We start from the raw sequence: 27,128 nt of genomic DNA on the forward strand, positions 1-27,128 counted from the left end.
TGAAGAAGGTAACTTGAGCAGCTTTTGTACAGCCTCCGTGTTCGCGTTACGGTGAATTTAATCATAAGTGAATGCTACATCTGGGAGGGAAAGAACAGTCACATGCGATACTAACTACCCATTTTACCCGTATTTATACAACCAGTTGATCTGAGGGGAGTAATTCCGCTCCCCCAGCGCTTGTGTGCACGCAGACGCGTACGCTTCTCGCACTTCTAAAATGGTTAAAAGAAAAATAGGAGAGGTGAGAAATTAGTAAAATGAGAACAAGCAGTGTTCACAGTTTGTAATTAGGGACTATTTTGAGAGCCACACCTGATCTCAAAACTTGACTTGGCTGCCCAGAATGCAAATCCTTCTTGCTTTGACCTGATTTGTACCCAAAGCTTTCCATTTCTGCAGGCATTCCTTAAAACGCCTCTCTCTGACCCTGACCGCTCTGCTGTTTCCCATTTTTACCAGCAAGGGAGAAAACTTGAGTTCTTCCCAAGTCAGAGCCCTGATTAAAAGCACTCGGGGAGCCTCCCTTAAGAGCGCACTTGGCAGTGATGCACTCTCTCTCATTCCTGTCGTAGGTACGGTCAGGCCCGTACCATGGCACGTTGGTTTTAAGCACAAAAGACTTGCTGCTCTTGACCATGCCAGCACCGGGAGCGCGACCTGACAGTGTGCTGCTGCCACGGGCTTGCCATGTGGTTCAAGCGTAGCGTGAGCTTGGTTAGGGCGAAAGCAAAACCTGATGCCTCTTTTATCACGTGGACGAGATCTTGAGGGAAACCTGCCCACCCTCTAGTAACAGTAAGTAATTAATATAATAACATACACTTATTGTTATGTGATGTTGCTTAATGTGTTTTGGCAAGAGAATTGTTTAAGCCGTGCCCTAGCTGCAGCCGCCGTGTGGCTTCGTTTGAGGTTGGTGTTGGTGCATCTCCAGGAGGGAACACACCGCTGGCAGCGAGGGCTCCTGGCTGGTGATGCCCGGGGAGGAGCGGGGCTGTTCCCGCCTCCCGCAAGGCTCTGCGCGGCTGGTGCCAGACCCGAGCATGGGGTCTCGGGGCAAGGGATGGAGGCTGGATGCGGGGCGCTGGGGGCAGCCCGGGGCAGGACACGGGTACTGGCTGCCCTGGCGGGAGCGGGCCAGGCCTGCGGCCTCCTCCACTGCCATCCCTTCCGTGGAGGAAGGTGGTTTAAACTTGTCTGGGGGGGCTGCAGGGAGCCTCCCCTCTCTCACGGACGCTGCACGGGAGCGCCTGGGTTTGTTTTTTTTCTTGTTTTAAACAAAACCGCTCACTTCACCGCTCCCCGGCCTTGCGACACAACAGGGGCAGGCCCGGGGCCGCCCTGCGGCCTGCACGGGGTAAAGTGCCCCCCTGCGCCCCAGCACGGCGTCCCTCAGCGGGGCGGGGTCCCGCCGCCGGACCCGGGCTGCCGGGGGGTCCCGGGGGAGCGAAAGGGCCGGGAGCGGCGTGGCCGGGAACGCCGCCGCCTCCGCCCGCCCTTAACAAAGATGGCGTCGCTGACCCACACCTCCCCCCCCAACACACGCGCACCCGGCACGGCGTGACGCAACCCCGCCAGCGCGCGCAGCCCGGAAGGGGCGCGGCCGGAAGCAGTGACGGCGGGATGGAGCCGGCGCGGGAGCCGCGCGCCGGGCGCTCAGGTGGGGGAGGGGCGGGGCCGCGCGCGCGCCGCGGGGGGGAGGGGCTGAGCCCCGCCACTCCCCGTGCACGGGAGCCCCGCCCCCTCAAAGATCCCCCCCCCAACCCCCCGCCCCCGCACTCCGTTCCCCCCCCCGCCCCGGGGCTGCGCGGCCCTGAGGCACGGCGCGGGGGTCGGGCCCGGTGGCCCGGGCCAGGCCTCTGGTGGCCCCGGTGGCCGCCGCTCGGCCCCCGGCTCTGGGCGGCGGGAGCGGCCGCGAGGCCTCGCCCCGGGGGGTCCCACCCGCGCGGGGAGCACGGGCCGCGTGCCTGGCGTGGGGCTGACGGGGGCAGCGCGGCCGGCGCCGGCGCCTGGGCCCGGCCTGGAAATAAACCGCGGCTCGGGTTTAACGTCCCGACGAGCCCTTTTGAGAGGCCTCGCCAGGAGCAGGGGAGGGCAGGGAGCGGGCTCCGGGGGGTGGGCGGCCGGGGCCGGCGGCAGCGGGGTGGGCCCTCCTGTGCCTCTAAGGCAGGCCGGTCCTGCCTGACCTTAAATATTAATCTCTTAATAAAGACACAAGCGATAACTGTCCTTAATCTTGAAACATCCCTATCAAGCGCTTCAACTGTCACATAACCTCAGCTGGGCTCTGCAAATCGCCAGCCTGTCTCATCTCCAGAGCGAGGGGAAACAACTCTGCGTTTCGCTCGTGCCCGCTTGAGCGCCGGCCGCCGCAGCGCTGCCCGTCCGAAGGGAGCCGCAGAAACGCAGCGTGGGTCCCCAGCGTCTCGCCAGAAGCCGGCCCGCGCGCGGACGCGCTTCGCGGAGCGGGATCGGTTACGTCGCCGCGCGCGATGGCGGCGACGAACACGCGCGACGACGGCGGCGCCTTCTCAGGCTTGGCTCGCCGCGGTGTGCGCGGACCTGACCCCAGCACCCGCAGCTCCGGCGCTCGCTCGGCGGCCCCGTCCTCTCGAGTTGATCCGGCGTAGGTTTTGTTTGCGCGCGTGAGCTGTCACCAAAGGTGTGAGGGTAGAAACGTCCCCCTTTCTTGACGCGGGCTGCAGCCTCCGGACCAAGGCCGAGAGCTCCCAGGTCCGCAGAGAGAGCGCGTAGGCAAATGGGATTTCCAAAATTCGGTCTTGTTTCTTTGACATCTTGGTTAAAACGGGTTTTAAACACGCCTGGAGGATCTCCTGGCTCTCACGGCAGGTTGGAGACGCGCCAAGGGGTGCCCAAGCCGTTGCTCTCCAAGCGTTCCCGGGACGCAGGCTGGAGTAGGCTTCCCAACCGGAGCCCCGTACCCCAGCCGGGAGCTGATCGCCGGGCGTGCGGAGGGAGGAAAGGCCTCTGTGGCGAGCGCCTGCTGCCACCGGGCGGCAATCGCTCTCCACTGCGTTTCTGCAGACCTTGCTGAATTCCTATTTTCCTTTACACGATGATTTACTCAGCGTCTGTTTTGTTCGTAGTCGCATTGGGGGTTTTAGCACGGTTTTCAGAGCGAGCAAAAAGGAATTAATAGCTGAAAGTGAAGGGAAACCCAGAACTCGTCTTTAGTGTTAATTAAGACTGCATCATTTTCTACTGAAATATTTTTAACCCGATTCTGCCTTTTTTCGTGCGTGCAGGTGCTCCTTCACGCAGCACTTTTCGGGGTAGCGACATTCCCGCGCTGAGGCCGTGTTCTCTACCAGAACGGTGGTTGTGGGCCGCAGCTTTTTGTAGGCTTCGCTGCTTTCCGCTGCAAGGTGCGCTGTGTCGTGACAGGAACAGGCTTTTTAAAGCCGTTTGCTTTGAGCCTCGCTTGGCACGTTCACGCGAAGCTGTTTCTTTGCTTTTTAAAAAATATTTAAAGCGCTGAGACAATTTTTGCCGCTCTGCTTTAATAGGATTTGCAGCTGTGAATGCGCTTTAATAGAATTTACAGCTGGGCTGAAGTACCTCCTCTCTTAAAATAACATTGCAGCTTCGTGATTCAGGAGAATGTGCCTCCCACTAGTTGCTTTGTCGGAGAGCTGTGAGTGCTCTGGAGCAAGAGGAGAATATGAGCAAACCCAAAACGTTTCTATGTGGCTAAATAGGAAGCGTAATCGTGTGGCTGGGGACTGCGACTATAAACGAGCATATTTGGGTCTTGTTTTTTGTTTCGCTGCTGACTTGGTTTCTGTGCTCTCATGCGGTTTTTAAATCTGCCAGGTTTTTTCTCCCATCAGTAAAATGGGAATAGGAAAACCTCAGTGTGTTTTTAGATCGTTGAGCGATTGGCTCGGGGATCTGTATGTATTGTGAGGCGCTGGATCAGAAAGACGACAGGTGGGAAATAGTGCAGGATGTGGTGTCATTGGAACCCAGCGAGAGCTGTGGGTCTTCTGTTTCTCAAACTGAAAAGCAGTTGGTGGCTGGGGAACCAACGGAAGAAATGTGTTATCTCAGAAAGCTGCGTAACAGATACTGCCTGCCTTCTGTGGCTCCGGGCCAGTAGTTTTCGTAGCTGGTCCCAGAACGTCAATCCAGAATATACAGAAAAAGCAGTGAGACTTCACAAAGCGTTTTAAATCTTGCAGGTGAGGTTTGCGTGGAAGAGGTGGAAGAGAGCCTCCTTAGCATGTGCAGTTGGCTTGACAGGCAGATGCCCTCACTCTGGAGACCATATCCCTGCCAAAATATTGGAAAATTACAGGTGGAGAGGGTGGAGTGGTGCGAGTGTCACATCCTGGAGATCGATGGAAGGGGTTGGGGGAAACCTGCGTATTGGAGAAGGCGCCTTACCCTTGCTCTGATGGAGCTGCGGGCTCTTAGAATCTCAGAATGCCCTGAGCTGGAAGGGACCCACAAGGACCATCGAGCCCAACTCCTGTCCCTGCACAGGACACCCCAAATTCACACTGTGTCTCTGAGGGCCGTGTCCGAGTGCTTCTGGAACATCGCCAGGCTGGTGCCGTGATGCCTCCCTGGGGAGCCTGTGCCAGGGCTCCACCACCCTCTGGGGGAAGAGCCTTTCCCTAATGCCCAGCCTAACCCTCCCCTGGCACATCTCCCTGCCATCCCCTCGGGCCCTGGCGTTGGTCACCAAAGAGACCAGCCCTGCCCCTCCTCCTGCCCTTGGGAGGGGGCTGCAGAGCACCATGAGGCTGCCCTCGGCCCCCTCTGCTCCAGCTGAACAGACCCAGGGACTCCAGCCGCTCCTCGTACGGTTTCCCCTCTAAACCCTTCCCCAACTCCGTGGCCCTTCTCTGGACACTATCTAGTAGCAGCTCTATATCCTTAATGTACTGTGGTGCCCAAAACTGCACCCAGCACTTGAGGTGAGTTGGTGCCATGGAGGCAGCCCTGAATAAAGCTGTTCTTGGCTTCCCAGGGCCAAAGGCTGGGCAGAGGGCAGGAGAGAGGAGAGAGCGTGCCTGCCAGCCCCAGTCGGCAAACTGCTCACATGGATGTTATGCTCAGAGTCCACATCTTAATTCTGCCTCTATTAAAAAAAAAGTTTTAAATCCCATTCAGTGCATTGGATCTTGAACGTGTGCGTAGATGCTCGGGGGAGTCCTGGCCTGAGCCGCTGGTGCTTCTGCTGAGGCAGCTGCTGGGGAGGCCAGCGAGCCTGTCTGCTTCTGGTATTTACACTGGCCTGGTAAGAAATGGGCTGAGAGAACATGTTATAACCTCTTTCCCTCTGCATCCTGGCCAAGGTTAAGAAGTCAGGGAAATATTTTTAACAGGAACAATATCAAAGAGGTCTTCGGCGTCATCTTCCAGATCCCTGATCTCTTTCTTAACCGACTTTCTTGTTCATAGAGATGTGCAGCCCTTTGAGGTGCCTGATAGTAAATAAAGGCGCCTAATTTACAAACATGGCTGAAGCCAGAAGTACCTTTCTCTGTTCTCTCTCTCTATCAATTCAGGTTTCCAAAACTGGAGGGAGAATTCCCCTGGCATCAGTGACCCACTGAGGCAGCCTTCAAGCTCAGAATGGAGCTGGCGAGCAGGCAGGATCCCCACCTCCGAGAGGTCGTGCGGTTTGCAGTGTGCTGCAGAGCCCTGACACTTCTGCTGCAGGCAAGTCTCCTGTTTCCGAACCAAAGATGCTGCGACATCTGTTGTTTGCTGCTCCAAGGCTTCTCTCTTCCATACCGCCTTGTGCACCGTGAGCCAGCTGGTTCTGCTTGATTGGGAAATCATCTTCTCCTTTGGAGAACCAACAGGCCAGCTGCATCCAGGGAGGCAGGTTGCTGTTAAGTAAAATTACATCAATTTCCTTGTAACTTACTGTGTTTTTATGCCCTGCTGCAAAAGGCCAGTTTGGCAGCACGAGAGGAAGATAATAAACAGAAAAGGAACAATAATCTTCTCCTGCACATTCCTCCCAAGAGACATTCTTCTCTGAGCGTGGGGGAGCTTGCTTGCTCACTCCATCCTACCTGTGCAGACCGAGACAGCCAGCAAAGAGCATAGCTGTAGCCGTGGCCCTCCTGAAACAAAATCAGCCTGAGAAAGCTCTTTAGCAGCAGGCCGCCAGCCAGCTGGCAGATTGCGGCAGCCCCGGTCACCGCTGGGTAGGGCTGAGTGGAACTGTCGGCTGAGATGAAAGACGCCGTGTTACAAATGCCAGAGGCCTGGTCAGACCAGATGTGTGCTTCATGGTAAAACGGCGGCTTTGTATGTCTTTTAGTCCCAATTTGTTCAGTGTGGCCTTTTTTCTCTGCCAACATGGAATTTATGGCAGGGGACTCATCCCAGACTAAGTGTAGTGAAGCTAAAAACTTACCATCTGAGGTTTTTTGGGTTATTGGTTTTTTTTAAATGTATTTTCATTTGGAATTACAGTACAGTGCATTAAGTTGCACACCTCCTGTCTCATGAGCTCTCTGGGTTTTCCTCTCACCTTTAAAATGTGGTCAGCACCACAGGTTCCTGGAGGCAGAGGTGTGTGCGCCTTGCTCATCTCCAGAAGCGAACCCCTGCATGCACGCTGAGCTGCAGAGGCGATGGAGTCATTGGAGTGATCCAGACACTAGAGAGGGGGCCTGGGAATCGGCTGCTGTTCTCTGCATCAGTTTGCTGTGGGGAAATGTTTTTCTCTCGTTCTGTCTCCTCTCCCTTGTACATCAGCTGGGACAATAATGCCAGAGTAGAGCAGGAGGCTTCCCGATGCTGCAGAGGTACCTGGTGTGAGGGTGTGCAGTTAGATGTGCCTGAGCATGGGGCTGAGCAGCTTTCCCTGTCCAGTTCTGTGGGCATTCATGCTGGATATGTTCCAGAGCTTTATTCCATTCAAAAGATTGTGTTTGCACCTTTTCACAGCCTTTTAGGTGTCCGTGCTGCAAAGCCTCTCAGCCTGGCTTCTGTGCTCCTCTTGTGCCCTTTGAAACCCAGGAGTCCTCCTGCTCGGTGCTTTCAGTAGGGTACAGGAGGATTCCGCTGGATTTCAGTCCTCTCTTCTTTTTCCAGGCTCTGTTTAACCTCCTGATCCCAGATCACGCTGCGGACGCCTTCTGTCCCCCTCGCCTCTCTGAGCCTGGCCTGTGGGACCTGCTCCTGGAGCAGCTGCTGGGAGGCCTCTCGCACTGGGACGCAGAGCACTTCCTCTTCATCGCCGAGCGTGGTTACCTGTACGAGCACAACTGCGCCTTCTTCCCGCTGTACCCCCTGAGCGTGCGTGCTGTGGCCGAGGGCGCTCTGTGGCCCTTGCAGCGGCTGCTGCGTTTGCGGAGCTGCCTCCTGCTATCCGCCGTACTTCTTAATTCTCTCTTTTCTGTCCTGGCAGCCGCTGCCCTGTATAAGCTGGGCTGCGTCGTGCTGCAGTGTCGCAGGGTGGCTTTCCTTGCTGCCGTTCTCTTCTCTATCAGCCCTGCCAATGTATTTATGGCAGCTGCTTACTCAGAGAGCATGTTTGCCTTCCTGGCATTCAGTGCCATGTGGCAACTGGAGAAGGGGCAGAGCTGGCTCAGTGGACTGCTCTTCTCCCTTGCTTCTGGGGTGCGTGCCAACGGGCTTATTAATGCTGGCTTCTTTCTCTACTCCCGCAGTAAATGCTTTGCCCTCCAGCTCCAGGTGGGTTTGGGATCAGGAAGGAAGCTCCCTCTGTTGTGGAAGCAAGTCCTTAGCTTGGCATCTTCAGCAGTTCTGATGTGTGCTGGGATTTTTCTACCTTTTGCTTTATTTCAGTATTATGCCTACGTGAAGTTCTGTGGCCCTGGCACCGGCCTGGAGCAGGCTGTTCCCAAGCCGCTGCTGCAGCTGGCTCTGGACAAGGGCTATCGTCTGGCGGCCATGAACGGGGTTAAACCCCCTTGGTGCTCCCAGCAGTTCCCTGTGATCTATTCCTATATTCAAGACGCTTACTGGAATGTGGGCTTTCTAAGGTATTTTGAGCTCAGGCAGATACCAAATTTCTTGCTTGCTTTGCCTGTCACGCTTCTGGGCTCATGGGCTGCCTGGACCTACATCATTGCAAACCCCTGGCACTGCATAACTCTTGGTCTAGAGAGAAGAAAGAGTGAAGACGAGGGTAAACCAAGAGCTGGATTTTGCTGCCCCGCTGTCTTCGTGTATGTGGTCCATGCCACAGTCCTTCTGGCGTTTGGATTCTTCTGCGTGCATGTGCAGGTAAGACGTTCATAGCAACACACAGGAGTCATTTCTTAAGGGGAGTGCAGTGTGGTGGCTGAGGCGGTGACAGTCACAGCCTGAGGCTGTCCCAGCTGCAGGGCAGCACAGGGCAATGTGAACCAAAAGCTTTGCCTTTCCTCTTTCGGAGCTACTTCCACAGGGAATTTCCAGTTAGTTCCTGCTGGAGAGTTCCCGAAGAGAGTTTGCCAGGAGCTCAGTGTGATGAGGATACCAGGACGGGGACCAAAGGGACCGGCTGGTGTTAGGTGGGGATTGACGAGTGTGTTAGGCCAGGCTTGCCAAGCCCTGCTCATTGGCTTGCTGGAAGACAAGGATACCAGGTCGTTATCATGTTGGTCTGAGCTTAATGGACCCAGAGCCTGTCACCAGTCTCTAGGAAGTGTTTGAAGGTCTTTTTAGGATACAGCTAGTGGCATTAAAGGTTGGGGGTTCCAGTGGAAAAATAATTGAAGAGTGAGATTCAAGTCTCCCCTGAAGTTGCTGTCCCTGCCCAGTTCTGGAGCTGAAGAGTGAGAAGGATTTCAGTGAGATGGTGGTAATTAGGCACCATGTTTGTCCAAAACCCAGGGACCACTTGACTGCTTACAACAAGTGTCTTAATAAAGCTAGTTGAGCTGAGAGGTGGTTCATTTCAATGTAATAAATCCTAGCATCACGAAGTGGGGCTGTATTTAAATAGATATCAGCAGTCTGGTTTGAGGCAGGCAGATGGCTCCTTCCAGCCTCGGGATCAGGGCTGGTCGCAGTTGGAGACCTGCAGTTTATGTGATTTTTTGCTCTGCCTGTCATCTTCAGGTGCTGACCCGGTTCCTTGGCTCCTCCTCTCCCATCCTGTACTGGTTCTCTGCTCACCTGCTTCAGGAATACGAACCTTTGCTCTGGAGCGAAGGGACTGATAATCGAACCGTGGCACCTCGCACTGAGAAGTCAATTCTCAGTAAATCTCCCGGTTCCTGTGGGAAGAGGACTCCTGGAAACCCTGTTGTGAGGCTGCTGCTGAACTGTAGATTAATTACCCCCCTCAGCAAATGCATTCTTGGATTTTTCCTGTCCTACTGGCTGCTGGGGCTGATTCTGCACTGCAACTTCTTGCCGTGGACATAGCGGGGGTGTGTATTGGTACAGGCGGGTCGTGGGGCAGGAGCGTGGGTCGGAATTGAAACTCACTGTTTCTATAAAACCTGATATGCATGTAACGATGCTGTTGTCTGGTTGTAAAGGTGTTAATCCTTGGTTACTGCTTACGTGCAGAGCTGTCCCCGCGTGGCCGTGTCTGAGGCGGGTGTCTTTGCCAGGATGCCCCTCTCTCTGTTGTCACTACGGCCAAATTTTTCTAAGTCACTATGGCTGTCGGCCAAAATTCCTGTAAGCTGCCCGGGACAGGGAGTGGATCTCAGTTCCTGTGTTGTCTGGGGGAAGTACAGTCACAGAGCAGTTGTTTGTGGCAAGGATCTGTGTCTGTCAGATTCTGATCCATCAGGGAAACCTCCGGGAAGCATCCTTGGTGGCACAGCAGGCATCTCTTGCAGGGAGGATGCTGCTGCCCTGCATGAGCCGCCCAGGCCCCTCCGGTTCCTTCTCTCCCAAAGCGCTGGCCATGTCTCAGGGCAGAGCTGAGGGGGGACCGCGGGGCAGGGCTGGGGGCATGATGGGGGGGCACATGGCTCTGGCTGCTCTTCTGGGGTTGTACCAGGGAATGGCGTGCCGCGGGCCGGGGAAGGCGGCAGTTGGGGTCCCGGCACGCCCTGATAAAGGTGTGTGGATTGCCAGGCACCTTTGCTGGTTCAGCCCCGGTTCCCCCAGGACCACAGAATCATTCAATAGTTAAGGTTAGAAAATACGTCTAGGATCTCTGAGTCCAACTGCCAACCCAACACCCCCAGGCCTCCTAAACCATGTCCCCAAGTGCCACGTCTGCATGTTTTTTGAACACCTCCAGGGATGGCAACTCCCCACCTCTCTGGGCAGCCTGTGCCAGGGCCTGACCGCTCTGGCAGAGAATAAATTTCCCCTAATATCCAACCTAAACCTCCCCTGACGCAGCTTGAGGCTGTTTCCTCTCGCCCTGTCACTGGTAACCTGGGAGCAGAGACCAGCCCCCCCCTCACTCCAGCCCCTCTCAGGCAGCTGCAGAGAGCGAGAAGGGCTCCCCTCAGCCCCCTCTGCTCCAGGCTAAACCCCCCCTGGCTCCCCCAGCCGCTCCCCAGCACACTTGTGCTCCAGACCCTGCCCCAGCCCCGCTGCCCTTCTCTGGACACGCTCCAGCCCCTCAAGGCCCTTCTTGTCCCGAGAGGCCCAAACCTGAGCCCAGCATTCGAGGTGGGGCCTCCCCAGGGCCGAGCACAGGGGCCCCATCCCTGCCCGGCCCCTGCTGGCCACACCAGTGCTGACACAAGCCCGGGGGCTGGTGGCCTCCTTGGCCACCCGGGCACTGCTGGCTCATGCCCAGCCGGCTGTCAGCCAGCACCCCCAGGGCCTTCTCCGCCGGGCACTTCCCAGCCCCTCTGCCCCGGGCCTGGGGCGCTGCCTGGGGTTGGTGTGACCCAAGGGCAGGACCCGGACCTGGGCCTTGTTGAACCTCACACAACTGGCCTCGGCCCATGGATCCAGCGTGCCCAGGTCCCTCTGCAGAGCCCTCCTGCCCTCCAGCAGATCGACACTCCTGCCCAGCTTGGTGTTGTTTGCAAACTCACCGAGGGCGCCCTCGATCCCCTTGTCGTATATATCGATAAAGATATTAAACAGAACCAGCCCCAACACCGAGCCCTGGGGAGCCCCGCTCGTGACCGGTACCAGCTGGGGTTAGCTCCGATCACCACAACTCTCTGGGCTCAGCCAGACGGCTGGTTTTTAACCCAGTGAAGGGTCCGCCTGTCTGAGCCGTGAGCTGCCAGCTTCTCTGGGAGGGTGGATGGGGTGGGGGCTCGGGCTCCTGGGCTGGGGTTCCCAGGATGGGGGTCCCATGGTGTGGGTTCCCAGGATAGGGCTCCCAGGGATGGGGCTCCCATGTGTAGGTTCCTGGGGATGGGGGTCCCAGGATGGGGTTCCCGGGATGGGGGTTTCTGGGGATGTGGGTCCAGTGATGGGGCTCTCAGGGATGGGGGTTCCTGGGGATGGGGCTCCTGGGGTGTGAGGTCCTGGGCTGGGGGCTTCTGGGGATGGGTGTCCTGGGCCGTGGGTTCCCGCGGTGTGTATTCCCGGGATGGGGCTCCTGGGGTGGGGGCTCCCAGGCCGTGTATTCCCGGAATGGGGGTCCGGTGATGGGGCTCCCGGGGATGGGGGTTCCCAGGGATGGAGCTCCCGGGGATGGGGCTCCTGGGGATGGGGGTCCGGGGCCGTGGTTTCCCGGGGATGGGGGTCCCCGGGACGGGGCTCCGGGGCCGAGGCCGCTCCCGCCCGGCGGCGGCGGGGCCCGGCGGGGCCGGCAGGGGGCGCAGCGCTGAGGCGGCGGGGCGGGGCGGGGCGGGGCGGGGCCGACACGTCCGCCGGGGCGAGCGGCGGGGCCGGGCCGGGCGCTGCGGCGCCATGAAGGACTGCGAGTACCGGCAGATCCCCCCCGGGGCAGCGGCTCCGGGACCGGGCACGATCGTCTCGTCGCCTCCAGCAGCCTCCTGCCCGGAGCGGCCCGGTGCGGCCCGGCGTCCCCGGCGGAAGTGGGAGGTGTTCCCGGGCCGCAACCGCTTCTACTGCGGCGGCCGCCTCATGTTGGCGCGGCACAGCGGCGTCTTCGCCCTCACCCTCGGCCTCATCTTGGTCACCAGCGGCCTCTTCTTCGTCTTCGAGTGAGTCCGCGCTGCGGGGCCGGGGGCTCCGGGGCCCTGGAGGGAGTCCCGTCTCCCCCTCGGGGGTCCCCCTGGGTGTCCCCGGGACCCCCCCCCGGCATCAGGCCGCCCCTTCCCTGCTGGGGTGAAGCCGTGTGGGGGCTGGCCCTCGGACCGTTCCCCACTGGGATCTTTGAGCAGTTCTTGTCCCCCGCCTTTAGGCTCCCTTATTTTGGGGGGAGCCGTGGGTTAGCTGGCAGCCCACGCACCCCCGCCTGGTGGGAGGGAGGTGGGCTGGGGCGGCATCTCCCCGCTCCGTGGGAGCCCCGATATCCCTTCCTTCTCCCCATTTTCCCCCCCGAGGCATTCCTCCGCTGCGCAGCCCCCAGACCCACTTTGCAGGGGGGCGCTTGCTTCCCCTTTGCCTGTCCCAGGTGGGCTCATGCGAGGCGCCGGAGGGCTGGGCAGGGGCGGCCCTGGACTTTGTTTGCTCAGTCTGGCCCCGGAAAGGGGCTTAACCACCCTCCCAGGATCTCCCTCTGGTCTCTGAATATCCCCCCCAGCCTCTCCTCCTGCTACCGAGGTGAGAACTGGTCCAAAACTGCAGCCAGGAAGCCCCCAGGACGGGGGGACTTGGCCTGGAGAGGCAGCAGGAATGGTGCTTCTCTTAAAGGTACTTGGTAAATAGTGACATTCTTTGGGGTCCCACCTCGAGGGTCTGTGCTATAGCTCTGCCCCCACGGTGCTGTGGGGGCCAGGGCAGAGGGAGCTGCATCTGTCCCAGTTCCCTTCGCTTTAGGAAGGCTGGCCCCAGGAAGCTCCCTGCTCCTGCGCCCCAAGGGAGGGGACAGCCGAGAGCACCCCGTTACGTCCTGCGCTGCCCGGAGGAGCCGGGGAAGGAGCACCGTTGGTTATTGACACCTCTGAGGGCTTCTGCTAGCCTGGCTCTGCGTTTCTGTCTGGGGAGGGAAGGGAGCTTGTTTTTCCTGCTGCTATACAAAGTGGGGGGGTGGTGTCACGCCTGCCTTTGGATCACAGCGTTATCTCTGCGAGTCTGAGTAAAGCTGCCCAAGCCTGCAGGCGGGGAGATGAAGGTATTTGATCGGATTAGAGGTTCTGAGATGAGCTGAAAGGGGCAGGCAGCTGTGGGAGGCAGTAACGGCATCCCGATGTGAAAACTCCTTTCTTAGTGTCATCTGTGCCTCTTTGACAGCTTTCTCTGCTGTATCTGAAACTAATGGGCAGCACTAGCACAGTAACCGCTTTGTACGGAGCCAAGCAGAGGACATCTGCTCTCCCCTCCCTTCTTGCCTAGTCACTCTTTCTTGGTTGAATGTGCCCTGGGGCTTTCCGAGTTGTTATTTTAGCAGTGTGCTTCTGTTGCATGGGTTACGGTTTGCTGGATATATAACAAATACATCTTGCCCATGTCTACAGTTCACGTTTTCTATGCGATTTCTTATTGCCTGATGGGGGAAAGGAGGGTCTGGAGATTCTCCCAGGAAAAGGGTGGCAACAAGCTCACACCTCTCATTTCAGAGACCGTTCTGTCCCTCCGTCAGGGAGATGACCAAGAGGCTTGGCAGCAGCACTGGTCTCAGGCCGAAGGGGTTTTGTTGTTTGGTGGCTGCTTTGTTCTGGACAGCTGAGCTTGGGAGTTGAAACAAAAGTTGCTTAATCCTCTCAAACTGCCTCGCAGCCTTACCAAGACTTAGCGTGGCCCGCAGACGTCAGGGCTCGAGCAGCTTGCCTGTCTGTGCTCAACTCTGGGTACTTATAGTGCTTATAATAGCAAATCCCTCTGCAGAGTGGGGTCGGGAGGGGTCTCTGGCACTGCGCCGGCTTCCTCGGCCGGCTTCACCTGTCGTGCTGCGAGTAACGCAGCTGCCCTGATGTGGAGTGGGGTCGCGCCGGTCCCCGTCTGTGCAAAAACATCCCCAGGTCGTAGTACAGTGAGCCCAGGAGCAGGCGTCGTCTGCCGAGATGCCCGGTGGCGTGTCACAGCAGTGTCAGTGCTGGAAGGCGTCCGCGTCCAAACATCTGGCACACCATGAAGGGCACACGAGTCATCCAGAGACAGCAAAGCTGTGTTGAATCGCAGCCAAATGCCCTCTCAGCTTCACATGTTGGACCGAATGGGATCGCGTTTGCACCGATTTTGATTCCTGCTCAGCTTGGGGTGTTTCTCCATGTGCTCTTGGTGCTGCTGCTGTAGAAGGTGACTGGGCTTTGGGGCAGCTGATAGGTTTTTGAAACGTGATTCTGCGGCTTCAGAAGGGCAAAGAGGTTGTGAACAGTTGTGAACTGCCATCTTTGTGTTCCCAGTGCTGCTCCGGTGTTCTCTGGGCTGGGTCTTGCTGTTGCAGAGGTCTCTGCAAAGCAGCAGTGCTTCAGCCCTCCGCCTCGTGACCATTCAGGCCGTGCAGTGTCACAGCTGACAGCCAGTTCTGTAGCGATGGTTGGTAACAATGCTTTTTTTCTTTTCTTTTCTTTTAACAGCTGCCCCTTTCTTGCTCATCACCTCACCTTGGCCATCCCCATCATTGCAGCCATCCTCTTCTTCTTTGTCATCAGCTGCCTGCTCCAGACAAGCTTCAGAGACCCGGGAATCCTGCCCAGAGCCACCCCGAGTGAGGCTGCAGACCTGGAAAAGCGGATCGGTGAGAATTCTATTCCCAGTCCTGTGTCTTGTCCAGTGCATGCCTCTGCGTGCGCCACACACATTTCAGGCTCAGTGAGTCTCTGGAGAAAAGACGAGCGTATCAGATCATGAGGCTTGACAGTGCCTTACCAGTCCTGCTAAGGGAGGTGTGACAAGCTCCTCTAGCAGAGCAGGCAGTGCTTCAGAGAGAGGATCTGCAGAGAAGCAGAGGTGGTTCTCCTTTCTGTTTAGTCCCGTCACTTTCCCAGGCAAAGCCCCGTAGAGCGCGCCGGGGCCGTACCTGCTCCTGCCCGCAGGGTGACACCTGAGAGGGCAGCGGTCCTGCGGAGAGCTCAGGGAGGCAGAGCTTGCGGCATCGGTGCCCTGAACAGGGATACCGTAAGGGACTGTGTGCCAGCAGCTGGGGGAGCATGAAGCCCCCCTTCAGAATCACGCTGCCAGGCTCTTGAAGGCAGGGCAAGAGTCCCTGTGCTGCTCCGTAACGGTGCGTTAGTTATTTTAAATGTTGTCCAAACTCAGAGGAACCTGACCCTGTACTGCAAAATAGGGGCAGTGAGGACGTAGGATAATTAATTTAGGAATGAATACTTTTTAAGACGATGATTTGCCGTCGAGCCTCTTGTGCCGCAAGGTTTTCTTCATTGTAATGGTTTCCAACGGTATGCTAATGTTTGTCCCCATCTGAAAAATGCTAAGTCACGCTGTTTTGGTGGTGGCCAAGAAGGTGCGTGCATCCAGGATCTGCGGACCTTGTTGATGTGACAAAAGCTTCAGCAAAGCTAATGTGAGACAACTCAAATCTGCCCCACTGAAGACAGGTGCAAGGCAATAATTTGACATCTGACTGAAAAATAAGGTTTTAAAATATCCTCAGAGTTCTTATCCATGTTTCTATTTATAAGTGCCTAAAGCAGTAATCTGGCTGCAGATGCTGCCTGATGTGCCAGCTGTTACCGTTAATATAATCCGCTTATTATCCTCTTAACGTGCTCACCGTTACATCTCTATTTTCAAAGACTTCATCCGAGTTGGAAAGGTGCTCTTTCGAGAATGGCTTTAATAAAGGAGTAACCCCTGAAATGGCAAATGTGACAGAGGTTTTCCAGCTCGTGCTTTTGCTGAGCGGAGAGACAGTCTCCAGCTGCCACTCCCCAGCAAATAACAAAGTGCCAGCCCACACAGATGTGACTTGCGGTGTCCCTAAAAATCCTTGATTTTGACCTTGAGGAGGAGGAATCCTCCCATGCTACTAATGTACCTGCATCAAATTTCAATGAAATCTGCCCGGAGCACTGCGACCCGCTCGCTGTCCTCCCCCACTGTGATGGAAATGAGCCCCCTGAGCCGGGCGGTGCCTCGGGCTCCAGCTGCTGGCAGGGGCTGCTTCTCCTGAGGTTACCCTGATGTGACCATCTCCCGATCCCTGTAACTTGGGTGCGTACAGCGGAGGAGGAACCACGTGTGCGTTAACAGGTTATGTTGCCTCCTTGTGCTCTGATCCCTTAGAGGTGCAGAGATGAGTTGGTGAGTTGGGCACGTTAGCGCTGCTGCTTTTATGCTCGCTATTTATAAATCGCTTTATGTTCTCAAACTGCTGGGCAGATATTACTTCCTCTTGGCAACGCAGCAGCATTGCCACTGAATGGACAAGGAAAGGACATAGATATTGCTGCGGGGAGCTGAATGGAGTTTCTGGCTGCCCACCCACCAACAAATTCTGTAGGCTGAGCTGCCTCTTAGCTCTTGCTTAAGATCAGGAGAGCACGCGCCAATCCCTCACCCTGCCAGGAGGCATCTCGGGGTGATATGGGGGCTTGGGTTTCACCTGTCCCTCCTTGCCCTTGCAGACAGCATGGGTACCTCTACCTATCGCCCGCCGGCCCGCACGATGGAAGTGGTCATAAATAAGTATGTGGTGAAACTCAAGTACTGCTACACCTGCAAAATGTTCCGCCCTCCACGCACCTCTCACTGCAGTGTCTGCGACAACTGTGTCGGTAAGCCCAGAAAGCGGAAAGGTGTTGATATCTCGTGTCTGTGCGTTGGTGGGGGTTTTGTGTTCCTGGACAGGCTGCTTTTCCTTCTTGGGAAGGATTATGAAGCGAGATACCGAGTGGTCTTTCTTCTGTCCTTTTAAAATGAAAGCAACACCAGTGCAGTGGCTCAGGACGAGGGGGCAGCGCGTCCAAGACTCCCTGTCTCTGCTTTCCCTGGTTCTGGGAGGACTGTACCATGAAACGCAGTTAAGGGCCCCACTAAACACAAGGTTTGCTGCAGGCTCCTTGTCTGTGGCCTTACTGTTGTCAGGCTGGTAGAGACGCCACCATAGGTGCTGGCCGAGCCCTTCTGTGTCCTCTCCCTGTGCCATCAGACTGTGGTGGGGCAGGGGGGAATGAACAAAGACCTGAAGAAAAGCCTTTGATGGCTCCGCGCAGGCGTGGGACAGGTGCAGGGGGGTGGGCAGGGAGGTTCCCAGCACAGCCTGGCAGCACCAGAGCCACTTGAACTGGCAGCGGGGTGGCATGTGATTTAGGGACGTGGCCGGAGAGTTTACTCATCGTGCGGCTGCTCCTGGTCAAGCACCACGCGGATGCGGAGGCTGTGCTTTATGCTGACTGCTGGGGCAGCCCGAGGAGCGACCGACCCACGAGCAGCAGCAGGACCCAAGGCTCTGGTTAGGAGAAGTAGTTCTGGAGTTGCCAAGCGTTGCGTGCTGGGGGATAGCCGTGGGTGGCCGTGACTCCTCCTTACGCTGGAATGGCTCGCTGGGAAGCAGCCGTGGCCGGGGCAGTGTTTGGAGAGGAGCTGTCTGGAGGAGCGGGCGGGCGCCTGCTTTGTGTGCGATAGGTTTTGTTTGCACTGGTGTCCCCTGCAGGATGGCCACCGCAGTCCTCTTAGTCTGAAATGCAACCCTTTCATTAGAAGGCAGTCATGAGGTTTTCCAGATACATTGCACCTGCCTTGGGTTCCCAGGCAGTTTCTGTGGTTTTAGAGACGTATCTTTTTAACTTTGAAAATTATTTTTGTGTCCCGAAGAAGGTGGGGGAAGCTGACATGCAGAAAGGGAGTAGCGACGCTGCGTGCACACACCCAGCGCTGCTAGGTACTGGAAAAACTGCTGCACTTTCCCTGCTCTCTTTCAGTTTTAGTAATGGTAGACGTTACCAGTCACAAGGCTTGTATTTATGCAGGGTTTGGTGAGAGGAAAGGTTTGGCCTTTGATGATAAAAAAGGGCATGTGAGTAGGCAGCAGTGCTCTGTTGAAACTTCTTGCTAACGTACTGCTGTGGAGAGGTTCTGGTCTCAGGGGGGTGGGTGGAAGCTTGATTTGTAGCCCCCTGTTTTCAGAGGCTCAGCAGTTTGCTGTGTTATGGGGTGTGTGGTAGCGGGAGTCCTCACCATGTCCTTTTGTTTCAGAGAGGTTTGATCACCACTGCCCCTGGGTGGGCAACTGCGTGGGGAAGCGCAACTATCGCTACTTCTACGCCTTCATCCTCTCCCTCTCCTTCCTGACAGCCTTCATCTTCGCTTGCGTCGTCACCCACCTCACTCTGCGTAAGTACCGCGGGTACTAGCCCTGCTGTGTGCCCTGCTCCTGGCCGTGCAGGACTTGAGGCAGCACTGGGTCGCTGTTCTGGTTGGACAGAGCGTGGGGAAGGTCTGGCTGGTTTGCACCAGGCTTTTTAGTGCAGGTGGCCTGAATAAGCGAGGTCTCGGACTGCAGGGAAACAAATCTACCCTGCACCACGCTGCAGAGAGGCCTTGAGAGCTGGTGACTGGATTATCTCCTCCAGAGCTGGCGGGTGCATCTGCTCTTAACCTGGTGGGGAAGGTGACTCGCCCGTCAGCCCCAAACCTCCTGGAGCTGCGTCTGCACGCTGACATTTCTGCAAAGTTACAGACTGCAGATGTTTCTCAGGCAGCCAGGCAGATCCATATGGCCCACGGGGGGGTGGCTGCGTGCTTGGGAGTGAAGTGTTGGCTGGAGATGCAAGGCTGCCTGATGGGATGTCGTTCCTTGTCCTGTTTTGCTTTGCAGGCTCTCAGAGAGATGGATTCCTCACCACTCTGAAGACGACACCTGCAAGATATCCTTCCGATGCCACCGGCTGCTCAGACTGCCGAGTGCTGGTGCAGCAATGCTAATTGTGTAACAGAAGTGCAATGAGCTCTTTGTAGGGTCGCCTTTGTGTGCTTCCCACAACCTAGTTTAGTCCCCTAGCTGCCTGGCTGGGACAGGCAGGCATCTCTTCGTCTGTAGACTGATAACATTAACAAATAGGTAATTCCTTATTTAGTTCACTGCCAGGGACTAAGAGTGGGTGACAAACTTGTTTCCCAGTTTGCAAGTTTAGGTGGAAAGGGAAGCGGCTGGAACAGGCTGTGCCTTGGTGGATGCCTGACGAATGGCACGGGGAATGGGAAGCTTGCTGGGGTGTTTCTGTGGCCCACAGTGTGTGGTCACAGTGCATACTTCCCAAAACAGCCCTCGGCCTCTCCTTGCAAGATGACTTTGTTCCCTGAGACTTCCTTGACTTTTGTTTCACTGTGCTGGAGCTGGTGATTTGTTTTTTCTCAGTCTGGTCTATTTTGGGCCTCTCAGGTTTTCACACTTATTTAGTCGCCTCCAACCTGACGACAAACGAAGATGTAAGTACCTGGATGCTTGTCCTTCTGCAGGGCCGGCCCCGGTCCTTCCTAAGCAGACGTGAGGCTTTCAGGGGATCCTTGGCTGCCTGCCTCGGTGCAGTATCTCAGTAAAGCACGCTGCCTCCATTGCCTGTGATAATCCACTGCAAAGCAAAGGGCCCGTGCCTGAGGCACTTAGGCTGCGGTTCCAGGTAGGTGAGTCGGGGGAAAGCAGCACGCAGCAGCGGGGGACTGTGCAACACGTGTTGCCTGGCAGTGTCAGCCTACGGGGGTCCCGCGCTGCAATGTTAGAAAGGTCACGTGTGTGTTTTTTCCAGTCTGTATGTGGCCTTGCTTAAAATTAGTTCTGAGATTAAAAAAGGAAGGCTGGCCCCAGAGATTTATTTGGGTGTTAGCTTGGCACATGGGCGATCTTAATTCGGCATCCCGCATAACCACAGGTTTCCTCTGAGACCCTGGGCAAGTCCCTTTGTCTCTATCGGTTCCTCATGTCTAATAGGCAAATAAGGTACAGACATCTCCTGATGAGATTTACTTCAAAGTCTGGGGTGCATGCAGATTCCAAGGGCCAAATGAGTACCCTGAGCAGGGCAGATTGTACGGAAAAGCAGGATCTGTCTGATCCTCGGAATCAAGAAGTACCTGTGATCCTTGCCGGAAGCTTCCAGCACTGCAGAAAGCAGCTTTGCATCCCTTTTTTTTAAATCTTTTTTCCCCCTCACCTGTCTGCTGCGTTCAGAGGTGTCGGCAGAGGTGTGCAAGGCCGTGTAGGCGAAGCTAATGGAGGTCGCGCCTCCCTGAAGCGCGGTGGCCCCTTGCCTCCCTGGCTGCGCTGCCCGCGTTGCCAGCCTTATGCTGCAACTGGGGAGAGGAAGTAAAAACAAAAGGAGGAAATGTAATGGTAAATGGTTCGCTGCAGCCAGGGGCCCGAGGCCAGGGATAGCATCTGCCCACTCGTGTGTGCCTACGCTTAATGTGACCAGAGTTTCGAAATCAGAGTCCCGGTGGCAGCTGCTCAGGGTGGGGACAGATGAGATTGTTTTCTCCTGTTGTAGCATGGCCTGGGAATCCCCTTGCTGTTTGTTCAGCCTGAGGAGCCCAGGAGGGACCATGAGCTAAAGCCCTGCTCTGATGAGCTTTCAGCCTGGTGGAGAACGAGGAGGGGAGGAGGAGGAGGCTGGCGCTGAGGACGGGGACAATGACAAGTTGCCATGCAGCATGGGGAGGGCACAGCTTTGGAGCTTTCTAGCTGCAAGGTTGAACCTTGGCAGAGGCGGGAGCAGCTTATTGCTGTCTCCCCTGGCTGCCTTTCTGCAGCTGTCCTGCTTCTTACTGCAAACACCCTCCCTTGCTTTGCTTTAAGACAAGCCTTCCACCTCTTGAGCAAGGATTTGAACCGAGTCCGTTATCGTGTAATTACCTGCTATTACAATGTTCCTGTCTTTATCTGCCTGTACCCTTTTCCTTTCAGATCAAAGGGTCCTGGTCAAATAAGAGGGGCTCAGAGTTTGCCAATCCCTACAGCCATAAAAGTATCCTCACAAACTGCTGTGCGGTGCTCTGTGGACCATTCCATCCCAGGTAAGAGCCTTTGACCTCCACGGCACTGGGAATCGCATCCTCTCTGCGAGAGGGGCCTTGGAAAGGATAGATCTAGCACGATTCAGGGGAGGCTGTGTCAGCACAAATGCATCTGCTCCCACGATGATGGGGAAGCAGTTTCTCAGTCTCTGGAGAGAGCGGCTGGAGAAACGTGTAAGGGACATAACTGTTGCTTCTCTGTTTGAGCTTGACGAGCTCTGGTCACTTGTAATTGTTTCATGGAGTTTGCAGATAAGGCACATCCTGCAATTCAGCAAGGGGAGAGTAACGGCAGCAAAGGGCTCGGCAGCAGGTGGTACTGGCGTGGCAGTACTTCTTAGCGCATGTTTTTCCTCCTGTACTCTGAGGATCGTGTCTCGTGGCAAGCAGCCAGCAGAGAACCACACAAGGCAGCGTGGAGACCCTGGGTTTTACCAACACTTAGATTACCTGAAACGCTCAGTAGCATCCTACCAAATGCTCTTACCCGTGAGTTAACCAGAACCGATGCTAAAATAAGGGCGAAGGCAGGCAGTTTGCTGCGGGTGCAGGGAAGCTTTGGGCTGAAGCACGGGCACCTGCAGCACAGGATTACGGCTGCTTTGTCACAAGAGGGTGCAATTGGGCAGCGTCAGGCCCGCGTCCCCTCGATGTGCTGCGGGATGGAAGCCGCGCAGCAGGCTGGGAGCTCAGCCTGGTCCTCGGGCGGGTGGGGGTCCCTGAGACAAGCTTATTCAGTGGGTCCAACATGGATTTATATGGAGCGTGTCGAAGGTGCTGACTTGGTGCCACACAACAGCGGGGGAGGGTGTCTGAGGCTGCGCAGCTACATTAGAAGCGGGTATTATGCTTATATCTGGCCCTGCTCCCTGAAGTACCCCCAAGCGTTTTGTTGGATTCAGAGGTGCCGAAATGCCAGCACTGCCATTCAGAGACGGTAAATCTGTGGATTCAGGGAGCCAAGCTGTTTGCTGGGAGGGTGTGGGGAGAATAGTGTCTTACTCCAGTTCTTTCCTCGTTGATGTTGTTTTCCTGTTGTGAAGACCTTTCGCCAGTTCCCATTTGGGTTTGTGGTGACCCAAAGCTTTAACTGCCTAAAGGCTTTTTGGTGGCTTGTGTGATAAGTGTGTGGTTTGCCTAATGGGCAGGAAGCTGTTATCCAGCGTGCTCCTGCCGATGCTTTGGTCAGCAGTTCCCACAAGGAGAGCCCTCTGTGGCTTGTGAGCTCCCATCTTCGTGGAGTCTTCATTTCCTTAACTCCTCTCCCCCGGCACCCTTCCCCTTTCTGTTTTCCAGTTTGATAGACAGAAGAGGATTTATCCAGCCAGATGTTGGGACCCCATCCAGTCCTAAGAGTGAAATCCCTTCATTTGGAACCAAAACTGACACCAGCATGGTAGGAGGCATTCCCTAGCAGTGCCGTGACGTAGCCCAGTGCCTGCTGTGCCTGCACCTTGCTCCAGCCAGTACCTTTCCTCTTACCACCTCCCCAGCCTCAGGCGGGACAGCCCTGCGATGCAGAGCTGCCAGAGACTCAGCTGAGCCACATGTTGCCTTTTTTTCTATTAATTTATTAATTTTTTTTTTGTTTATTTGTTTCACTGTGATGTGGGCTGTCTGGACTTTTGACTGATAGAGCCCAACAGCATGCAAGACCCTCAGGCTCGTGCAGAAAGCTGGGGGGACCCTGCTGCACCTGAGAAGCAAATAGGTCTGGGGAGCCACCAGACCTCTGAGCATCCGCTCCAGGGGGGTGCTGCGTTTCCTGCTGGGAGTAATGAGGTGGGCCAAGGGTGGGAGGTGGGGACTGGCAAACAATTCCCACTCTGAGCTGGTCTGTCACACCTTGCCTTCTGGGCTGGTGGAGGCGTAAGTTCCCTGGTATCCCTGTTGTCGCTGTGAACACGTCCTGCTCCCTGTGCCGATGTGGAAGGGCTGTTTTGTCTCTTAATGGCCGGGTTCTCACCTTGGCCACTGCCAGAGCGGCTTTTCTTTTCCAGAAGCTGCTGTGCCTTGGTAAGTTGGGGTTGTTCAGCTGGGAGGACTCTGGCTCCCAGCAGATGTGGAAGCTAGCTAGGTGTCCCAGCTACTGTTGATCCTATTTTCTGGCCGGTCACTGAGGGGTGCTGAAGAATTTGTGTTTTGGCCCTGCCAGTCAGTAAGACAATGTTTTGCAGCAAGGACACAAGTTAGGATGACCCTTCTTTTAATGGGGAAGAAGAAACATGCAGCCTTCTGTGGATCTCATCATGAGATGCTGGTTGGCAAGGCTACAGTTGTAAGATTTGGGAATGTTAGCTTGCCAGGAAAGCCTGGTTTTGTCCTGTCTGTAGGAGACCAAAAAGCAACAGAAAAACAAGTGAATTCCTGAGGGTCGCACCCTTCCCAGGTGGAGTTTCACAGAGGAAGCAGTGAGCGGTTGCTGGTCTCTGATAACCTTATCTTGTGCTCTTGGTTTGGGTTTCTGGCCGGCAGATGAGAGCAGGGCTGTCCCCGGCACCGCAGGAGCGATCCCCGTGTGCCTGGGCTCATCCCTGAGCATCGCTCTGTCCCTGCGGAGGCACGGGAGAGCCGGGCTGGGCCGCCAGCCCTGCGTCGCTGACACAGGAGTGTGCCTAGGGGAGAGCCACAGACCTTGTTAGCAATACTTGAATCAAGTTATTAAAAGCTGCTGGATATTTTTTGCACAATTTGTAGATTTTTGGGTTTTTTTCTACATAAAACATTTTATATTCGATGCAGGTAGCGTTGTGCGTGTTAGCACCAGGGCAGAGGCTTGCAGCGGTTTGTGTCAAGCTGCCTGGTTAGGTTTCCGTGGGTCAGATGAATGTATTTCATCCTCGGGCAGAGGCAGCACACTTACGGGGCAGCCTGTCCCCACTGAACTCACCAGCGTCGCGCTTTGCGCACCGTGGGCGACTCCGCAGCCCGCACGCAGCTTCGGGGCGCGCTGGGGGACGGTGGAGGCACAAGGTTCCCCCGGCCTTGCGTTTCTGGGCGGCCGCACAGAGCTCTCGGTGCACTTGCTGTGGCCACCTCCACCTGCCCCTCGGCGAAGAGGTGAGAGCACGGCGGAGGCGGCTGAATTTCTGCCGCATCCCGGCAGATGGCTCTCGCTGCCCGGGGAGGCTCCCGGTGCTGCTCTGCCAGCTGCCCCGGCCCTGCAGCTTCGTGCCACCTCACGGGCCAGGCGCTTTAGCACATTGCCCGTGTTTCATCCGGAGAGGCCGCCCTGCCCGTCCCTCCCCGCTCCTCCCGCAGGGATGTCCCCAGCGGGGCTCGTCCCTGCCCTTGAGGAGCCTCGACGCTACCTCCTCGGGGCAGGCGTGGGGCCGGGACGAGCCGAGCTGTGCTGAGCGGGTCTGGTGCTGGGGCGTGAGGAGGAGTGGGGGGGTGTTATCAGGGGCCAAACTCCTTCCTGTTATTATTTAAACCAGTTTACTTTGTTACTCAACAATAAAATTATATTTTTTAAAGAGTTAATTGCTTGGATTATTATTTTATTGCTTTAAGACAGAAGAGGGCAGGTGTCTCAGTATTTAACGTCTGTCGGGCAGCAGCTGGACTCTGTATTAGGCCCGGGTCTTGCAGGACGGGGCTACAGGGGGTGCTTAAGAGCAGTTGGTGCTGCCCTGACTCTTGCTGGAGCAAAAGGCTTTTCCTGTCCCCTGCCTCCAGGCGGGGCAGGGTCTCATCCCCTCGCCGCTCCCCCTCCTGCAGAAGCTGTCACCTGAGCATCCTTTCCCAACCCACCTCGCTCGGTCCAGGGCTGTGCCAGGATCTGTGGTCCCCGTGTCTAACCCAGCCCTCTCCGGCCGTACCGGCAGGTGTTGAGGTGCATAACCTCTGGTGTCTTCCCCAGGAGGACGCCTGCCAGGACTTTGCCATTTCCTGCACAGCCTGACGGGATTTGCCCCCTCCTTGGACGTTAGCCCTGCTTTCTGAGGGTTAGCTGGTAAGAAAGTGCTTTCTTCTCCCCATCATCCACTCAAGTGACCCATCTCATCTCCACTGCATGACCAGCTCTGTCCAGAGCCCATCACCCACCGGTTGTGTAGACGTCTGTGTGCTGTGTTCATCCCACCAGTATCCCGCTGGCATCCCACTGGCGCGAGGGGCGGCGAGTCCTGGGTTGCGCTGTCTCGGCGTGGGGCAGAGGGGTTCCCCGCAGCCTTGGCGAGGAGAGGGCGATGGTTTCCCCCAGCTTTGTGCCGGGGCTTGGCACAAGATGGAGCTGCCCGCTCTGTGTGTGTGGGTCTGGGTAGTGCTTGGGAAAAAGCGTGGCTGAGGGTTGGCTCAGGCTCTGGGCAGGGGGTTCCTGGTGCCCAGGGTTCGCTGGGTGACGTGCTGCAATCGTTTGTGCTCGCTGGAGCTGCCATGATGGGTTTAGAGGAAACCCCCAGCTGATGCAGAGATTTGCAGCAAGCTGTGGCCCGAACAGGGGAGTGGGAGCCTGGAACATGTTTCCAATTCCAGCTCCGACCCGCTCTGTGGTTCAGGTAATCCCTCCCCTCCCTCCCCCTCTGCCTCTTTTCCTCTCCGTGACACCACGTTCCTCCTTCAACATCCCCGTGGCCACAGTAAGTTCCTTCCAAAGCATCCAAAGCACGTTGTGACGAAGCGCTGCTTCACTTGTGGGCTGCAGAGCGGCCCTTCTCCCTTTCATGCACCCCTGCCCTCTCCCTCCCTGCAGCACCCACGGGCTCCTGCCTGCCTGAGCCTCGGCAGCAGCGATGGAGCCCGGCTGTCCCTTTCTCCTGGCCTGCGCTCTCCTCCATCCCGGACTGTCTCCCCTTTCTGCCACTGAGCCTGGCTGCTCCGCTTTGCTCCCTGCTGCTCCTCATTCGTGTATTTCTGGCACTAACCCTCTCTTTCTCTTCTTCCCTTCTCCTCTTCCTCACGCTGGGTCGATCCAGTGTCAAGAGCCCTGGCGGCTTGCAGCCCTCTGCCTCTTGCGGAGCGCCCTGTGGGGAGCCCAGACTCCACGGGCAACACCCGAGACTACAGCCATGACCACCACGAGTGCCTCCGCTCGCCAGGGCTACGCGCCTTCCTCCCTCCCGCCGCAAGAGAGGGGGGAAAGCGGCCGTGCACAAGGGAAAGCTTTTCCAACCTCGCTCTGGGAGCCAGGACTGTCGTCCCGTGGGTTCAAAGCCATACACCCGCCCCATCTGAGTGCAATAACTGGAGTTCCTGCTGTCTCCTGCCGCTGGACAGGCTCGTGCAACCTTGCCAAGGCTGCCGGTGGCTCCCCATAACCACCAGCCTTACCCCAGTGAAGGTGTTTCCCCTCCCGTAGATGCTGGAAGATAGCGGTTAGCATTCCAGCGGGCTTTCGAAACAAGCAGGCTTCCTGCCAGCGCGTTTACAGCCAAGCCGGTGGCGTTACACGCCCGACCACGCCAGCCCCTCTCCGAGCCGCGTCCGTGTGTTGGAGGACTCTCCTCTGCGGACAGGAGTTGGTGCGAGGTCAGAGTTTACCCTTGCAAACCGCCCCCCGGCCAACCCCTCCTTTCCTGTTTCATCTTAGTGCGGCTCTAGTTTTAGGGGAAGGGGTTCAAGCCCTGCGGACCTTGACCAGCCGCCCCTGCAGCCAGCGTCACTGGAGGCTGCAACACCACCTGGGTGCTCCAGCACCCAGCTCCGGGTCCTCCCACTGCCGGCGGCCGGGCTGGAAGCTGCGCTGTGGAGCTGTGCAGCCAGGCCTGACCCCCCCCCCGCCCAGCACAGACCCCGGTAGGATTCACCGTCTATTTATGCCTTTTACTTTTGTAACAAAATAAAAGTTTCTCCTATTTACTGTACGCCAGCGTCTGGCTGCTGCGCTGCCGACGGAGGGGAGCTCCCTCCAGCTCCTGCCTGGGCATGCCGGTGCTGCGTGGGGTGGAGGAGCCGAGCGGAGCCGCAGAGGGCTGGCACCCCTCTGCCGTCGGCCACGCCGGCCACGGGACCGGGAGCCAGGAGCTCCCTAAACTCGGCTGTGGCACTAGCCGTGGCCTTGAGGCAAGTCTCAGCCTTTCATGGCTCTGCTCCCTCCTGTTCAGCGGGGAGGGCTCGAGCCTTGCTGCTGGGGCCGAGGGAGGAGCGACGGGCAGTGCCTGTGGGAGCCGGGGCGCGGTGAGCACCCCCTCAGCAAAGTTTGTCCCTCTCTGAAGTGTCGGGAGGCGACAGCATCCCCACACCTGGGCTGGCCGGGTGAGGATGGC

At 56.9% G+C, this 27,128-nt stretch overlaps 2 protein-coding genes across 6 annotated transcripts; both read left to right on the top strand.

Annotated features, from left to right (window-relative positions):
• The first annotated feature begins 1,571 nt into the window (after positions 1 to 1,571).
• Positions 1,572 to 9,464, top strand: PIGV (phosphatidylinositol glycan anchor biosynthesis class V). Of its 2 annotated transcripts, none has more exons than XM_064471314.1 (4): positions 1,572 to 1,663; positions 5,541 to 5,694; positions 7,087 to 8,244; positions 9,064 to 9,464. In XM_064471314.1, the coding sequence occupies exons 2-4, from the start codon at positions 5,608 to 5,610 to the stop codon at positions 9,370 to 9,372; spliced, it is 1,554 nt and encodes a 517-aa protein (XP_064327384.1). In that variant the 5' UTR covers positions 1,572 to 1,663; positions 5,541 to 5,607; the 3' UTR covers positions 9,373 to 9,464. The 2 variants fall into 2 exon arrangements, with proteins under 2 accessions (XP_064327384.1, XP_064327385.1); XM_064471315.1 differs by lacking the exon at positions 1,572 to 1,663 and adding an exon at positions 1,796 to 3,389.
• Positions 9,465 to 11,743: 2,279 nt separating this feature from the next.
• On the top strand, positions 11,744 to 26,044 carry ZDHHC18 (zinc finger DHHC-type palmitoyltransferase 18). 4 transcript variants are annotated; one of them, XR_010375999.1, is made up of 10 exons: positions 11,744 to 12,050; positions 14,604 to 14,689; positions 16,539 to 16,688; positions 18,109 to 18,246; positions 18,731 to 18,779; positions 19,239 to 19,341; positions 20,813 to 20,922; positions 22,219 to 22,318; positions 24,785 to 24,877; positions 25,839 to 26,044. XR_010375999.1 is itself a non-coding variant. In XM_064471193.1 (9 exons), exons 1-9 carry the CDS (start codon positions 11,794 to 11,796, stop codon positions 24,824 to 24,826), a joined length of 1,110 nt encoding a protein of 369 aa, XP_064327263.1. In that variant the 5' UTR covers positions 11,744 to 11,793; the 3' UTR covers positions 24,827 to 24,923. The 4 variants fall into 4 exon arrangements, 2 of the variants coding, with proteins under 2 accessions (XP_064327263.1, XP_064327265.1); XR_010375998.1 differs by having other exon boundaries at positions 14,529 to 14,689; positions 25,839 to 26,043; XM_064471193.1 differs by lacking the exon at positions 25,839 to 26,044 and having other exon boundaries at positions 14,529 to 14,689; positions 24,785 to 24,923.
• Positions 26,045 to 27,128: the final 1,084 nt, after the last annotated feature.

The sequence above is a fragment of the Phalacrocorax carbo genome, chromosome 22 (genome assembly GCF_963921805.1).
Source record: "Phalacrocorax carbo chromosome 22, bPhaCar2.1, whole genome shotgun sequence".
In the NCBI taxonomy this organism is placed as follows: Eukaryota; Metazoa; Chordata; class Aves; order Suliformes; family Phalacrocoracidae; genus Phalacrocorax; species Phalacrocorax carbo.

What these genes read in the sequence shown, in the direction of transcription:
- PIGV (XM_064471314.1), top strand. Translation starts at nt 5,608, where the DNA reads ATGGAGCTGGCGAGCAGGCAGGATCCCCACCTCCGAGAGGTCGTGCGG. An exon ending in CCCTGACACTTCTGCTGCAG is followed by an intron (nt 5,695 to 7,086) that starts GCAAGTCTCCTG and finishes TTCTTTTTCCAG; the next exon opens with GCTCTGTTTAACCTCCTGAT. An exon ending in TCTTCTGCGTGCATGTGCAG is followed by an intron (nt 8,245 to 9,063) that starts GTAAGACGTTCA and finishes TGTCATCTTCAG; the next exon opens with GTGCTGACCCGGTTCCTTGG.
- ZDHHC18 (XM_064471193.1), top strand. Translation starts at nt 11,794, where the DNA reads ATGAAGGACTGCGAGTACCGGCAGATCCCCCCCGGGGCAGCGGCTCCG. An exon ending in CTGAAGACGACACCTGCAAG is followed by an intron (nt 18,780 to 19,238) that starts ATATCCTTCCGA and finishes CTTTTGTTTCAC; the next exon opens with TGTGCTGGAGCTGGTGATTT. An exon ending in ACCTGACGACAAACGAAGAT is followed by an intron (nt 19,342 to 20,812) that starts GTAAGTACCTGG and finishes TTTTCCTTTCAG; the next exon opens with ATCAAAGGGTCCTGGTCAAA.